The 15,188-nt window shown below is 44.4% G+C and overlaps 1 protein-coding gene across 3 annotated transcripts in view; it reads left to right on the top strand.

The window, feature by feature from the left end:
• Nucleotides 1-13,431: 13,431 nt before the first annotated feature.
• The window catches only part of INTS6 (integrator complex subunit 6), a 108,006-nt gene continuing 106,249 nt past the window's right edge, over nucleotides 13,432-15,188 (top strand). For all 3 annotated transcript variants that reach the window (XR_009697519.1, XM_061170807.1, XM_061170806.1), the window contains exons 1-2: nucleotides 13,432-14,075; nucleotides 14,458-14,535. Coding sequence is in view for 2 of the 3 variants with exons in the window: in XM_061170807.1 (XP_061026790.1) it covers nucleotides 13,965-14,075; nucleotides 14,458-14,535 (189 nt within the window). In the remaining variant the exon portion in view is untranslated. The remainder of the gene's footprint in view (nucleotides 14,076-14,457; nucleotides 14,536-15,188) is intronic.

Below are 15,188 nucleotides of genomic sequence, written 5' to 3'. Positions count from 1 at the left end.
ATTGTTAGGGGCTATTGAAATATTTCCCTTAATTTTATTTCAATATATTTTTACCTTGGACAAGTGTCTTTAACCCTGGACCTCAGTTTACTTATCTTTAATACAAGAGAATCACACTAGATTGTCTCTAGGATTCCTTCCATTGAGAACTATTAGAATGCTGTACATATTGGCCTATAATGAAACAACAACTTGGCCCCCAAATGCATAATTCCTGGCAATCTTATGAATACTAGTGAGCCATAAATGTTTGCAATACAGAATTTAATACACAGGAGTCACATTATAGACTTAGAGGAATAGTCTAAACAGACATGTAGTATTATTATACTCTGTGTTGAGGTTTAACAGAAAAATGCTGAATGGAATCACTAAAAGAACGTGGACTTGGCCTTGAATTTTGCTTTTCTAGACAGACTGTGCTTTTTTTTTAGAAAAAAAAGTGCAATACAAGTACAATGCAGAGCATAGTAAAAGCCCTCTTATCCAACATTGGTAGGTGATTGGTGGACTGAAAAAGTCAACTAAAGCAGAGAAATTTAAAAAATGCCACTACATACCTAAAGCTAAAATAACTTGAACTGCAAATGTACAGTTGACTCTTGAACAACAGGGATTTGAACTCCGCAGTTACACTTATATGCGCGTTTTATCAATAGTAAGTACTACTGTACTATATGATCCTCAGTTGACTGAATTCATGGATTTTTTTTTTTTTTTTGGCTGCACCGTGCGGCATGTGGGATCTTAGTTCCCCGACCAGGGATCGAACCTGTGTCCACTGCGTTGGAAGCGTGGAGTCTTAACCACTGGACCGCCAGGGAAGTCCCGAATTCATGGATTTGATGTGGATGGTGGATACCCAGGAACTACAAAAAACGGAGGACCAATTATAAATTATAGTCAGATTTTCCACTGTGTGGTAGGCTGGCGCTCCAACCCCTGCTTTGTTCAAGGGTCAACTGTATTTCATTTGTCAATCTTTTGAAATGCAAAATATTTATAGATTTTTACTTTTTTTTCTAGGCTTTTGTAGTTGTTTTGCTTACACCTAATTTGACAGCGATTTACTTAGTGACTGTTTCACGTTCCATTGGTTTATGTAATAATTAACATAATACAAGTTCAGCTGGTATGAAGGGGCTTGGGGGGAAAAATGCAACTGATCACACAAGCATGGAACTTGTAGTGGGTGAAGTTCACAATGATAGCAAAGGAAATTTTACTAGTTTGGGGCGTATACCACAATGTGGGCATGTTTTAAAGAGGGAATGAGGAGCATCACTTAATCTGGCAAATTAAGTGGATGTCATGAGTGCTCCTATGTGCCCATCATCTGTGATAGATATTGCCTAATAAGATGTAAAGCTATTTTACTCACTGTTTTAGAACACTAGTGTTTGGAGACTAGCGAACTGAATATTAAAATGATATTCTTACTAACATCTTAGAAGCTCTCACCCCATTATCCTTCCCACTATGTTCTTATGAGCAAATTCCTCCCTTATACTATATTTTGTTGATTGGCTCCCTTATGTTTTCCTCTGTGTCTGAGGCTCTGCCTTGTTTTTGTTCCAAGTATCCCAGTTCCTACATCTGCACAGGGATTGGAGCCCTAGCCCTAAGTGCCAATTCCCATGGATGGGTCAACGACAACTCCTGTCAGGCTTGCCCTGGATTATGCCTCTGGATTCAGATCTAGGTTCTAAGTCTATTCTGCTTTGTGACCTTGGACTATGTTAATTAATATTACTTGTTCTCCATTTCCTTTTCTGAAAAAGAAAGAATACTTAGCTTGCAGGTTTGTCAGAAGATTAAATGATCATGGGAAGCTCTAGCAGGAGTGCCTGGCACAAGTAGGCGATGAAATGCATGTTTTCTGACCATTCCCTTGATTTCATATTTCTGACTCAGAGCTCTGACCACCTACAGGTATGCTTGTTGAATGTCCTAGAGGTTGACCACCTGCCAGCCGGGATTTTTGCCCATGAAGAGCTCAGAAGGTCTGCTTGCTTGTCCATACTATCCCCTAGCAGCCACTAAAGAGGTTTCCCTGGAGCATTTAGCTTGGTTGGCTTGGGCAGCCATCCATTTCCCATCGCTCCCTCGGACCCATTCTCTCCACCTCTGAATCTCTGTATAATTGATTTTGTCATTCAATATAGATTACACATCTGCCATATACTGGCATATTAGTCAGGGTTCTCCAGAGAAATAGAACAAATAGAAACAGAGGAACAGAACATAGAACATACATATATGTGTGTATGTGTATATATATATATATATAGAGAGAGAGAGAGAGAGAGAGAGAGAGAGAGAGAGAGAGAGATTGATTGCTTATAAAGAATTGGCTCACACGAGCATGGAGCCTGAGAAGTCCCAACATCTGCAGTCGGCAAAGTGGAGACAACCTAGGAGAGCCAATAGTGTAGTCCCAGTCCAAAAGCTGGCAGGCTTGAGACCCAAGAAGAGCCAGTGTTACAGTTTTGAGTCTGAAGGCAGGAAAAGACTGAAGTCCCTGCTCAAGGCGGTCAGGAGGGACGTCCCTCTTACTCAAGGGAAGGTGTCTCTTTGTTCCATTCAGGTCTTTGATTGGATGAGGCCCACCCACTTGGGGGAGGGCAATCTGCTTAACTCAGTCTACCCATTCAAATATTGATCTCATCCACAAACACCCTCAGACACACCCAGAATAATGTTTGACCAAATTCTGGGCAGCCTTGTGGTCAATTAACATCACACTGGGCACGGTGCTGGGCATTGTTCATATTCTTGTCATTGTTTCTGGTCTCAGGGAAGTCAGTGCCCCTTCTTTCACGTCCTCGTGTTCCCACCTGTGCTCTTAACCCTGTCGTTTCCTCTCCTGAGACTGCCCCACCCCGCTATACCTCCCTCACACCTTCAGTTTCCCCCCATTGTTTCTCTACCTAAAAACATGTTCAGGTTTTTCCTTCACTTTAAAATAAAGGTTCTCTTTGGTCCTTTGAGCTACCATCCCATCTTCTTTTTTTTAGTTCAAAAAGAGAAGTTTATATTCTCCGCCTTCAGTCATTCACTAAAATCCCTGGTGGGAATTCCCTGGCAGTCCAGTGGTTAGGACTCCACACTTCACTAAAGGGGGCTTGGGTCCCATCCCTGGTCAGGGAACTAAGATCCCACAAGCCGTGTGGCAGAGCCAAAAAAAAAAAAGTAAAAAAAAAAAAAAAAAATCCCTGGTGATCTAATTCACCTTATTTCTTCTGTCTTTATATTCCTTATAAAAGTCAACAATGGCTTTCTCAAATCTAATAGCTTTTGTTCAGCCTTCACTTTGTTGTGTCATTAACTTTTGAAAAATTATATTTTCCTTTTGGAAATTCTCTTTTTGCTTTGGCTTTGGTTGTCCACCTGTTCTCTCCTAATTTGGTGGGTTTCTCTTTCTTGTCCTGTCCAAGTAGGTAATGTCCCTCATTGCATTTTGAACTTCTTTTTGGCATTTACCAAATTCCACTCCATGTTTTAGTTATTTCTATCACACAGGTTTAGAAGGGAAGCACCTAGCTCCACCACTTACTCCTTTTCCCTGCTTTATTTTTTTCTAGAGCACTTATCGCTGTCTTACAAATATAGAGTTTACATATTTATTGTCTCTCTCCTCCTCTTCCCCATGTGGGCAGGGATTTGGGACTGTTTTTTTCACTAACATATCTCCAACATCCAGAGCAGTAACTAGTGTTCAAATAATAATTGTTGAATTATTACAAAGATTGACGTATAGGGCTGTTCAGTGCATCCTTATTTATAAAAGTAAAACATCTAGAAATAAAATATCTAGTAATAAGAAAATAAATCATGATACATCCATGGGATGGAATATTATGCACTTATTAAAAGTCATATTGAAAACATTATTTAATGAAAAATGCTTACATTATATTAGGTGGGAAAAAAGCAGGATAGAAAAAATATATATAAAAGACCCTAATTCTATTTAAAATATAAAGGAGGGAATATATACTAAAATGTTCTTAGTGGCTATATCTGTGTAGTGAGATTAAAAGTGAATTTTGTTTTCTCTGTTATTTTTGCATTTTGTAAATTTTTGACAGATTCTTTTAAACAAAATTTAAAGTTAGAAAATTGTAAAACTTTGAAGAAAAATGCTTCCTTATTCAGTTGCTTTATTCTATTCTTCTTTAGTCTGAATGAATTTCTCACTTCAATTAGGGATATTATTTGCACTTATCTTTTGGCACTGATTAGACTGTGCTTAGTATTATGTATCTTTATTTGCTCTACTAGGCCCTACACTTTCTGAAATCAGAAATCATGTCTTATTTATAATTTTCAGAGCCTACAATACCTGTCTCTACATTCAATAACTGTTTGAAAGAAAAAATATTTAAAAATGTTTTAATAGCCAGAAATAATGTATAGTGTTAGTTGCTTAGGGAAACCATCAAATCATGTAATTTTCTTTTATTGATCTGATGTCCCTCATGAATGCCTTGAAAATACTCAGGTTTAAAGCCATGTCGGAATGATGACTATGGTTCTGGCTCAAGACAGCTACGTAGGAAGACCTTGAACTCACTTCCTGCCATGGACACAATGTATCTACAGCTGTATACAGAACAATTTCCTCTGAACAAAAACCTAAAAACTGGCGGAGCAACCCCTTCACGTGAGGCAAACCAGAGGGAAACCACATTGAAGCAGGTAGAAAGGCTGAGACACAATCTCACTGTAATTCCCACCCCTGGCATGGCGACCTATAATCAGGAGGGAACTCAAAACCCAGAGCTTCTTCCTGAGGAGTGAAGGGTTCATACCCGACATTGGGCACCCCAGTTTTTAAAACCAGCACCTGAGAGAATGATGACTACAGTACAAGCATTTTTACCTCTCTGTTGGTAAAAATTATTTACATATTTTACTAGTTGCTGGTACATTACATGAAAACTTCTGATTCTGGAGTAAACCTGGGCATGATAGATTTCAGGACTGACACATTAAGGTAGTTAGGCTAGGCTGGTGTTACAAAGAGACCATGGGACAAATGGATCCAAAACACATGGTGCAAATATGACGAGTTTGTTTCTTGCTCTTAAGGATGGATGTTCTTGGTTGGCAGGCAGGTTTCTTCCACCCATTTAGAGTCCCAGTGTCTTCCATTTTATGGCTTCCCAGGTTATACAGCATGTGCACTGTATGCTAATTGTATTTACTAATCTCTGCCACCTGTAGGTTAGGTTGTAGGTTCAGTGAGGGCATAGAATTGCCGGATTCAGCAAATAAAAATACAGGATGCCCAGTTAAACTTGAATTTCAGATGAACAACACATAATTTTTTTCTTATGAATTTATTTTATTTATTTTTGGCTCCATTGGGTCTTGGTTGCTGCGTGTGGGCTTTCTCTAGTAGCAGCGAGCAGGGGCTGCTGTTCGTTACGGTGGCTTCTCTACTTGTAGAGGAGCACGGGCTCTAGGCGCGTGGGCTTCAGTAGTTGTGGCGCACGGGCTTAGTTGCTCCGCGGCATGTGGGATCTTCCCAGACCAGGGCTCGAACCCGTGTCCCCTGCATTGGCAGGCGGATTCTTAACCACTGCTCCACCAGGGAAGCCCACACATAATTTTTTTAGTATAAGTATGTTCCACATAATATTAGGTACATAATTATACTAAAAAATTACACATTATCTGAAATTCCAATTTAATTGTGGGTCCTGTATTTTACCTGGCAACTCTCTGAGGGTAGTGAGTAGGTCTATCTCATTTAACACTGAATCCCCAGAATCTTAAAAAAAATTTTTTTTTATTAGAGTATAGTTGATTTACAATGTTGTTTTAGTTTCTGCTGTACAGCAAAGTGTATCAGTTATACATATACGTATATCCACTCTTTTTTTTTTTTTTTTGGCTGCACTGGGTCTTTGTTGCTGCGCGCGGGCTTTCTCTAGTTGCGGCAAGCAGGGTCTTCTCATTGATGTGGCTTCTTTTGTTGTGGAGCACGGGCTCTAGGCGCGTGGGCGTCAGTAGTTGTGGCAGGCGGGCTCAGTAGTTGTGGCTCGCGGGCTCCAGAGCATAGGCTCAGTAGTTGTGGCACACGGGCTCAGTTGCTCCGCGGCATGTGGGATCTTCCCGGACCAGGGCTCGAACCCGTGTCCCCTGCATTGGCAGGCGGATTCTTAACCACTGTGCCACCAGGGAAGCCCTATCCACTCTTTTTTAGATTCTTTTCCCATATAGGCCATTACAGAGTACTGAGAAGAGTTCCCTGTGCTATACAGTAGGTCCTTATTAGTTATCTATTTTATATGGTAGTGTGTATTTGTCAATCCCAGTCTCCCAATTTATCCCTCCCCATTGAATCCCCAGAATCTAAAACTGTACCTGTTGACTTTGAGATAAATAAATCTCTCAATAATATTTAATGAACAATTGGTATTCTGCCTGTCAGGGAGAACGTATATTAGCAAAGAATACTTATTATTATTAATTAGAACAATACTGCTATTAGTAAGAACATGTATTATCAGCCAAAAATAGTTATTATTAATACTACTTGTTATAAAAATACTAAGTATCAGCAAAGAATACTTACCAACAGATAAGACTTTAAAATGTATCAGCATTTCAAACTACAAATGTTTTCAGTAAATGGATAAAATCTGTCTTCCCCTAGATATCTGCACAGCTCTGCCTCTCACTTCTTTCAGGTGTCTACTCAAATGTCATTTTCTCAATGATGTCTTCCCTGTTCTCTATATCTAAAGCAGCAGCCCTTCCCCCTCTGCAACACTGTTACCTTTCCTGCTTTAGTTTTCCTCCTTCACACTTAGAGTGAACATACCATATACTTATCTTCTTTACTGCCTCCCTCCCCCACTAGAATGTAAACTTCATAAGGACAGGCATTTTCCAACCTGTTTTATTCACTGCTAAATTTCTAGCTGCTGCACATACTAGAGATTCAATAAATATTTGTTGAACCAATGACTGAATAAATACCATTGGTTCTTATTAGAAGTTATAGTTACCAGTAGTTTGATATTCACTTCACATGACGCAAGATGGATTTAATCTCACAATATCATGATTCTGCCTGCATCTACTCAGTTCACCAAGTCCTATCAATTCATGGAGTTTATCACCTCCATGCCTTTTATTTATTTATTTTTCTATAGATTATTTTTAAATTTTATTTTTATTTTTTAAGATTTATTTATTTACTTTTGGCTGCGTTGGGTCTTCGTTGCTGCACGTGGGCTTTCTCTAGTTGCGGCTAGTGGGGGCTACTCTTCGTTGCGGTGCATAGGCTTCTCATTGCAGTGGCTTCTCTTGTTGTGGAGCACAGGCTCTAGGCAAGTGGGCTTCACTAGTTGTGGCACGCGGGCTCAGTAGTTGTGGTGCATGGGCTTAGTTGCTCTGGGCATGTGGGATCTTCCCAGAACAGGGCTCAAACCCGTGTCCCCTGCATTGGCAGTTGGATTCTTAACTACTGCGCCACCAGGGAAGTCCCCATGTCTTTTATAACACCTGCCTTACCTTACTGTCCCTGTTGTCACATCCACAGTGATTCCTATTTGTTCCCTGAATTAAGGCAGAAATTGCCTAATTGGTCTCCTTGCTTACTGTATTCCCATTCTAATCCATCTTCCCAATTGTTACTGAAGTTATCTTTCTAAAATGAGATTCTGATTATATTACTCCCTTACCACAAAACTCTGTCTTCCTATCACCCGAAGATAAAATTCAAAATTTCTTACTTGGACACATGAAACCCTTGATGTGGTCCAGCCTCAACTCCTGCCACTCTTCCACACACATGTTCCAGCCCCATGGATTTCTGTCTGCTCAAATGTCCCTTTGTGAGATTAGCTGCTCTAGCCTCAGTACTCACAGTGCTCTTTCTATATTCTAATGATGCTTATCTTAAAAGCTACAAGCACTAAATAGTATTTCACCGATTTTTTTTTTTATGTTTATTTATTTATTGGCTGCACCGGTCTTAGTTGCGGCATGAGAGATCTAGTTCCTTGACCAGGGATCGAACCCAGGCCCCCTGCATTGGGAGCGTGGAGTCTTAACCACTGGACCACCAGGGAAGTCCCAGCATTTCACGGATTTTAAAATGTACATTGCTTTCTCTTTTAACATCTCGAAAATTGGAATTCAGCTTTCAGTAGTTGCATCTTATAATGCTGTCACCAGAAGGCAGTTGTGATGTAGCTGTCATAGCCTGTACACGCACAAACTTCATGATTATTCTTGGTGGCACAATGAGGCAATTGCAAACCTTAGACATTTTAGTCAACTAACCGTTTAAAGAAAGGACATAAATCCTGTTTGTGGCCTGAAAACCTTTCACTGACACCTTCTAGTTGGATCAAGAAAGCACCAGAATCAAAACTTGTGGAATGGAAGCCAATGGTTTAGAAGAAAATACTGAAGACAAGAGTGGAGTATTCTTTTAAAACATGTTGTATCACTAATGCTCCTGGTTGGTAGAATTCAGTACAGTATGGAAAAATTCTAATTGGTAAGAAAGCAACGTCTTAGTTTACTTTTATTTTTAATTTTTTTGTTGCACCGTTCGGCTTGTGGGATCTTAGTTCCCCAACAAGGGATCGAACCTGGGGCCCTGAAGTGAAAGCGCCCAGTCCTAACCACTGGACCGCCAGGGAATTCCCATGTTGTAGTTTAACTAGCAGCATTTTTTGTTTTTCTTTCAGTGCCCCAAAGTAATGGCATTTCTTAGAACCCGTGGTGTCTCAGAATTGATAAAATATGGTATCTTATCTTGCATTTTCAAAACAATCTTCTAAGACAGGTCTGGTTGTATCATGCCTGGGGTCTGCTGACATAATAAGAGTGTATTCTCACTACTTTTCTGTCTTCTTTCCATTAAACTATAAACTCTCTATGGCTTACCATAGTGATAGGGTTTCAATAGTGCCTGTCACATAGTAGGTGGGCTATTAATAGTTGTTTAAATAATTACTGCTATGTTCATGCTCCTTTGATAGAGAAACTGTTCCACTTTGATTCTAATTCTCAATTTGGATATGTTCATTTTCAGTACTCATCTTGAATCGCCTAAGACTTCAACTATTACTGTGAAATGCTGCCCGTTGGAAAGGTCTACTTTCTTGTTAATAGTAGTCCCTAGTAGCATTTTTTTCTGAGGATTGACATTATATAATTATATAATTGGTATTATATAATATTATAAATTAGGATGACCAAAATTAAATTTCCTTATATATTATTTGAATACTTTCTGCTACATAATTTCACATCTAAGTTTTTACGCTTATTACTTCATTGTTTTTGATGTTCTCAACCTCTCAACATCACTATTGTGATCTCAAAGAGTAAAACAGAGAGCTGAGCAAATGAATGGTAAGACAGCCAAAAGAAACTTTGTTAGGTTACATGTGAGGAACACTAAGTTCATCTGATTATTCTTTTCAGATGGTACAACCAGATACCATAAGCCAAGTCATTGGCACGTAATTATTTTTAAACCATGTTACCCTTAGTTTAAAATAATTTAAAAGGGCTCTGGTTGGCTCCTACAAATGAATATAATTCATCAGTTCTTAATTCTGTTAGAATAGCTCCATTTCAACAATTTAGGCTATTGTTTAAGCCAGAGTCACCGTTCTTTCAGAGGGTTTTGTATAATTAATTCATTCCCTTTTAAATCAGAACCATAGCATTTGGGCAGCATTCCTTTAAAAACAGCAGCAAAGAGCATGTTTTCTCCCACATACTTCTTCCCACCAATGTCCTCCCAGAAAAGTCTTCTCTAATCCCTTAGACTGCAACAGCACAGGGCTTAGCACACCCTACTCCAACTAGTTTTCCCTCTAGCACTGCAAGAGTTCACTGTTTCTTCAGTTGAGTCTGATGAAATAGTTGGCTTGCACTTGGGGGCCATGTTTTAGAAAAATAAGCCTGCATATAACCAGAATCTTTCTGGAATCACATTCTAGAATCACAGAGATTGAGTGAAGAAGAGGTTCATGTTTCCCATCTTGTGCTTCCTGCAAGGCCTAAGTTCATTGAGGGGAACAGTGGGAGTCTCTGGCATTATTTTGTTTTCTCTTTTTCCTTTTTGTCAAACATAGTTGAATTCAAGCAATTTAAATATGCATATGACGAAACTCCACTGTTATCTATATTGGTGTCACATTTATAGTTTTTTTCCCTTTTAGTTTGCAGATTTATTTTAGGAGTTTTAAGAAATGTAATAACTCTAAGGGTATGTGAATTTTTAAACTTATTTACTGAGTACTACTAGATGCTAGACACATACATTATTCTTATACTTTAAGCATATAGCTCTTAATCAGCATTATTTAAGATTCACCTGAACAGCTTTTTAAAAAATGAGAGGTAGAGGGCCCATCCCAATTCTACTGTATCACTTTCCTCTGGGTTTGGGGATTTGGTACATTCATTATCATTTTTAAGCTCTATTGATAATGCTGATGTGCATCTCCTGGCCCAGAACCACTAATTTAAGCCATCACCAACTAATAGCTTAATTGCCAACCGGAGTCACTAAGAATAAACTTGGCCTATTTCACAATTTTGTCTAGGGACCACTCGTCAATGCTTCCTGGTTTTGGACTGCCTCTTGATTTGCTGCCTATGTATGTCCTGATTTTTTTCCTGTTCTGCCTTGGGGCCTTGCCTTCCAGCACTTCTGGCCCTCTGAACTGGAAACCTGGCCTTTGATCTCAGGTGCCAGCACAAGCATAGGTTCTGGTTATATGCTCCATGTTGGCTCCTTGGACTTGGCTCTCCTGATCTTTGCATCTAATCCTGGCTCTACCATACACCTCCACTTATGACCCTAGTGCAACAATCTGCCAACTCCATGGAGTCAGGGAAGAAAGACCATGGTGGCTCCGTTGGAAATGATTTCAAGTAACGGCAATAGGTAAGGTCATTATTAATGCATGTTCATCTACCTCACTCGTCTAGTTCTATTCCCTTCAAACACTGCTTTGTACTCAGCACCCTAACTAAAAACTCCAATTTATATGGAAAAAAATTCTTAGCCTGGAATAAAGGCCCTCTACCATCCAGACCTGACCTACCTTTCTGGATGTTATACTGTTCTTCATGTACCTGGTGCTCCAGCCTAGCTGAACTTGACTGTTCCCCAGGAAGCCATTGGCAATGCTGTGCTAACTTCCTTTCTTTACTACATTTTCAACGTCTAGAAGGAGTTTTCACCAGCAGCTTCTTTTCCTTTACCCACATACCCAAATCCTACCGATCTTTTAAAGCAGTGTTTCTCAAACCTGAGAAACGTAAAAGAAATTATGATTCTAGAAAATACATTTTCTGACAGGCAGGAGCCCACAGAGCACAGTTTGAAAGCACTGATAGAGAAATCTGAAGACCAACTCTATGAAAATCTCTTTCAGTTGCAAATTATCACTTTGAAAGAAAAAATTTGTCTTTGTAACTAATAAAACAATTTGTATATTGTCATTAAAATGAAAACAAAAAATTTAAAGTATCAAAGAACTCTAATTCTTATCTCCAGGGTCTAGGATCCCAGTTTGAGAAACATTGCTTTAAGGCACCGATTAAACTTACCCTGGAAAATGTTCTTTCATTACCCTAGGGAAATAAATTTTTCTCTTTTCTGAATTATTTAGTATCTAATCACTTTCTACTCTGTAGTAGCTAATAATATGTAGGCAATATTCTTCTAGAAAAACCACAAACTCTTTGAAGGCAGGGACAATATTTTAATCATTTTTTAACTCCACTGGTCCTCAGCAAATATTGGATGTAAGCTCGCTACTCCACTTTAGTAGTCCAAATCTCTTAAAAATATTTTACTCTTCTATGGCACATACAGAACACCATATTACTGAATAGACCTACTATTAAATTAACAAAAATTCAGAGGTTGTCTTAAATATTAGGAAAAGTCCGAGTTATAAAATTCAAAATTTAAAAAAAGTGCCACAAAACATGTCTGTTCTGTGTTAATGGTAATAGGAACAACTTCTTTGAGTGACCAGTAGGCAAATAATTAAGAATTTCAGGATAAACAATCGAAATGCTAGGCTAATAGGAGAGGCCCTATAAATCTCTACAGTCTTATACGGGTCGTATGTCCCTAATTCAACTTGTATTTTAGGCAATGTCTTTAAGTTTTCAACTAGTATATTTGAGGCAACTCTTCCTCGGACATGATTTAGGAGAGGAATCATTATGCCATCAAGCCTGATGACAGGGGCTGGTTTTATCCGAGAACGTCTGCCTTCAGGCAGTATTTGGATCGAGTCTGAGACAGCATACAGTGCAAGGAAAGAGCACTGGCAGGGTTATGGAGAACCCATGCTATGTGTCACCTGGGCAAGCCAAGTCAGTTTGTTCATCTAAAAACAAGAGTAATGGACGCTGCTTTTCTAAGGCCCCTTTTAGCTCTGAGATTGATAGTCTGTGGCCCTAAGGAAACATGGCTTGTGAGAGGTTATTTCTTTGGGTAGGACGGGTTATTTTCCCCCGAGTATAAAAAGGGCAATAAACTGTTTATCGATATTTGAGTCTTCCCCCGCTGCCCTTTTAGGGCTGCGTTCGGAAAAAAAGGGTTTGTTCCCTTTCTGGTGGGTCCTCCAACGAGAGGGCTCCTGGCCAGGTCCAGCCCTCACCCTCGGTCGCTGCCCAAGGCCGAGCGAGGCTGCGGGCGAGGATCGTCCCTCGCCCCCACTCCCCTACGGGAGCGGAGTGACTCGCGGAGGAGATTAGTCCCTGGTCATAAACAACCTCTCACTTCCCTTCCCCCGCCCCGGGCCCGCCCGCGCTGGGGCCGGCCCTCCGAGGCACAAGGAACCTCCCCCGACGACCGCGGGCCCCGAGCCCTCCTCCGGAGGATGACCGCCGGCCTGCCCCGACTCCTAACCGGGCGTTGGATCACTCTACTCATCCCCTCCTCACCCGCCCACTGGGTAAGGGGTTCGCTACAGCGACCTCGAAACAGGAGCTGAGGCCAGCCTCCATTTCCCTTCCACCGAGCCCTATCACCTCCAACAGCTAAGGCGAGGCCGCCGGGCCTCACGCGCAGCCTCACGGCCGCGGCCGCCCTGCGCGCGCCGACGCGGCCCCCGCCCCCACACCGCCGTCCTTCCGCGGGCTGTCCCCGCCCCTTCCCGGAGCCCGCCTCCGCGTCTGCCGGCCCGCCTGCTCGCCCCTCGCGCTCGCTCTCGCGCGCACCCGACGCTCCGCCTCCGCGCGTGCTCCATAACTGTTCCCGGAGCCAGCCTCCAAGCTTCCCCCGCCCCTGAGCTGTTTGAATATGCTAATAAGAGGCCAGGGACCAGCCAATAGATTAGCGGGGCGGTGCATCACGTGGCTCGAGGACGTGTCAGGGGGCGGAGCCTCTGCAGCCCCTGCCCGAGTTAAAACCGGAGTGTGCGAGAGAAAAGCGCTTCAGTAGCGAGAGGGGCTGAGAAAGTGGTGACACCGCCGGGGTGCGGAGGGAGTCCCTGAAACTTCTCCCAACAGCCCCAGGGCCAATCTCCCCTCAGCCCACTCCCCTCTTCGCCAGCTCCCAGGTCCCCACTCCCTGCACCGGGGGTGGGGTTGGGAGCCAGGCCCGTCTCCCGCTGGGACACACACAGGGGCCGGGAGCGGGGACGGGATCCCCGAGGCGGGGGGGACGGACCGACAGACAGACGGCCGGGCGCCCGCCCCAGCGGGCAGGCAGGCAGGAGGAGGCGGAGGCGGGGGTACGACTGGGAGGACTGGGTCTGGGGAGTTTCCTCTCAACTATCGGGGGAGAAACTCCCCGCAGCCGGAGGAAAGACCCAGACCGTGTTTTCCTCCCGGGGGCCGCGCTCCCCCGCCCCGCGTAGCGGCGGTCGCCGCCGCCGCCACCGGCGCCTCCACCTCTACCATCTCCTCTTTCTCCACCACCTCGGGCCCCGGTGTCCCCGGCCAGCACTATGCCCATCTTACTGTTCCTGATAGACACGTCTGCCTCTATGAACCAGCGCAGCCATCTGGGCACCACCTACCTGGACACGGCCAAAGGCGCGGTAGAGACCTTCATGAAGGTACCGACTGACCGAGCCCGGGCGGCGACCCCGGTCCGGCGGCCCGCGGGCGGCAGGGGTGGAGGGAGGGCGGCCGGGGGCGGCTAGGCGGAGGTGTTGGGGACCTGACTGCGGGAGCTGCCGGGCTCGGGGACCCCCTCCCCCACCGCGCGGGCGGGCGGGCGGGCGGGCGCTGCAAGCCGGGCTCGGCCCGGGCCGGAGCTCCGGCCCCGGGCGGTGTGCGGGGGCCGATCTGTGTGTGGGGGGCGGCTGCGGCGTGTGCGGTACTGTGGGGGGCGGCGGGGCCGCTGGGCGCCCCTTCTCCGCCTGGTAATCTCGCCTCTCTCTGCTTCCCTCTCGCCCGCCCTGTTCCTCCTCCCGTCCCCCACCCGCTCTCCCGCAGCTCCGTGCCCGGGACCCTGCCAGCAGAGGAGACAGGTATATGCTGGTCACTTTCGAAGAGCCGCCCTATGCTATCAAGGTAACAGCCCTCGCCCTCCCCCTTCCCTTCCCTTCCCTGTTCCTTCCTCTCTCACCCTCCCCGCCCCCCCATTCACCCTTCATTATGCTCCCCTCCCCCACCCGCTGTGCTCCAGGCGCTGAGGTCTTTTCCCCTGCGGGCTCCCACCCCCTCCCCCGCTACGGAGCGTCCTGGCGCGGCGCGGAGTCGCCGGGCCACCGCCGTCCCCTCCCCAGCCCGGCCCGGCGGCGGCGGCGGCGGCGGCGCTGCGATCAACATGGCCGACATTTCCCCTCCGCGGCGTGAGCGGCAGCAATGAACTGTGGGGGATATTTATTCAAGTTAGCCCGAGTGACAGCCGGGCCCGGCAGCGCCGAGCCTGGGTCTGCATTAAAGGGGAACCGGCCCGAGGCCGGGGCGGTGGAGGGGGGTGCCGCGGGGCTGGGGCTGCGGAGTCTCCCCGAGAGGGCCGCGGGCCGGTGGGACAGCGCGCTAGGTGAACTTCGCAAGTCCCGCTCACTTCTGTTTTCCACCAGTATCTCTGCATCCCCGAATTCTGGGTATGAGGCTGGGGAGTACGCTTCCCGGGGAAGTTATAAAGTACGAAGGCTGGTAGCTACCGAAAGCTGTAGAGCCAGCAGGTTTATTCTTGGCCTCCTTTGGAAGAGAGTTTC

Source organism: Eubalaena glacialis, chromosome 16 (assembly GCF_028564815.1).
Source record: "Eubalaena glacialis isolate mEubGla1 chromosome 16, mEubGla1.1.hap2.+ XY, whole genome shotgun sequence".
Classification (NCBI taxonomy): Eukaryota; Metazoa; Chordata; class Mammalia; order Artiodactyla; family Balaenidae; genus Eubalaena; species Eubalaena glacialis.
The sequence above is the reverse complement of the archived record's forward strand: the minus strand, read 5'-3'. Positions and strand labels throughout refer to the sequence as shown.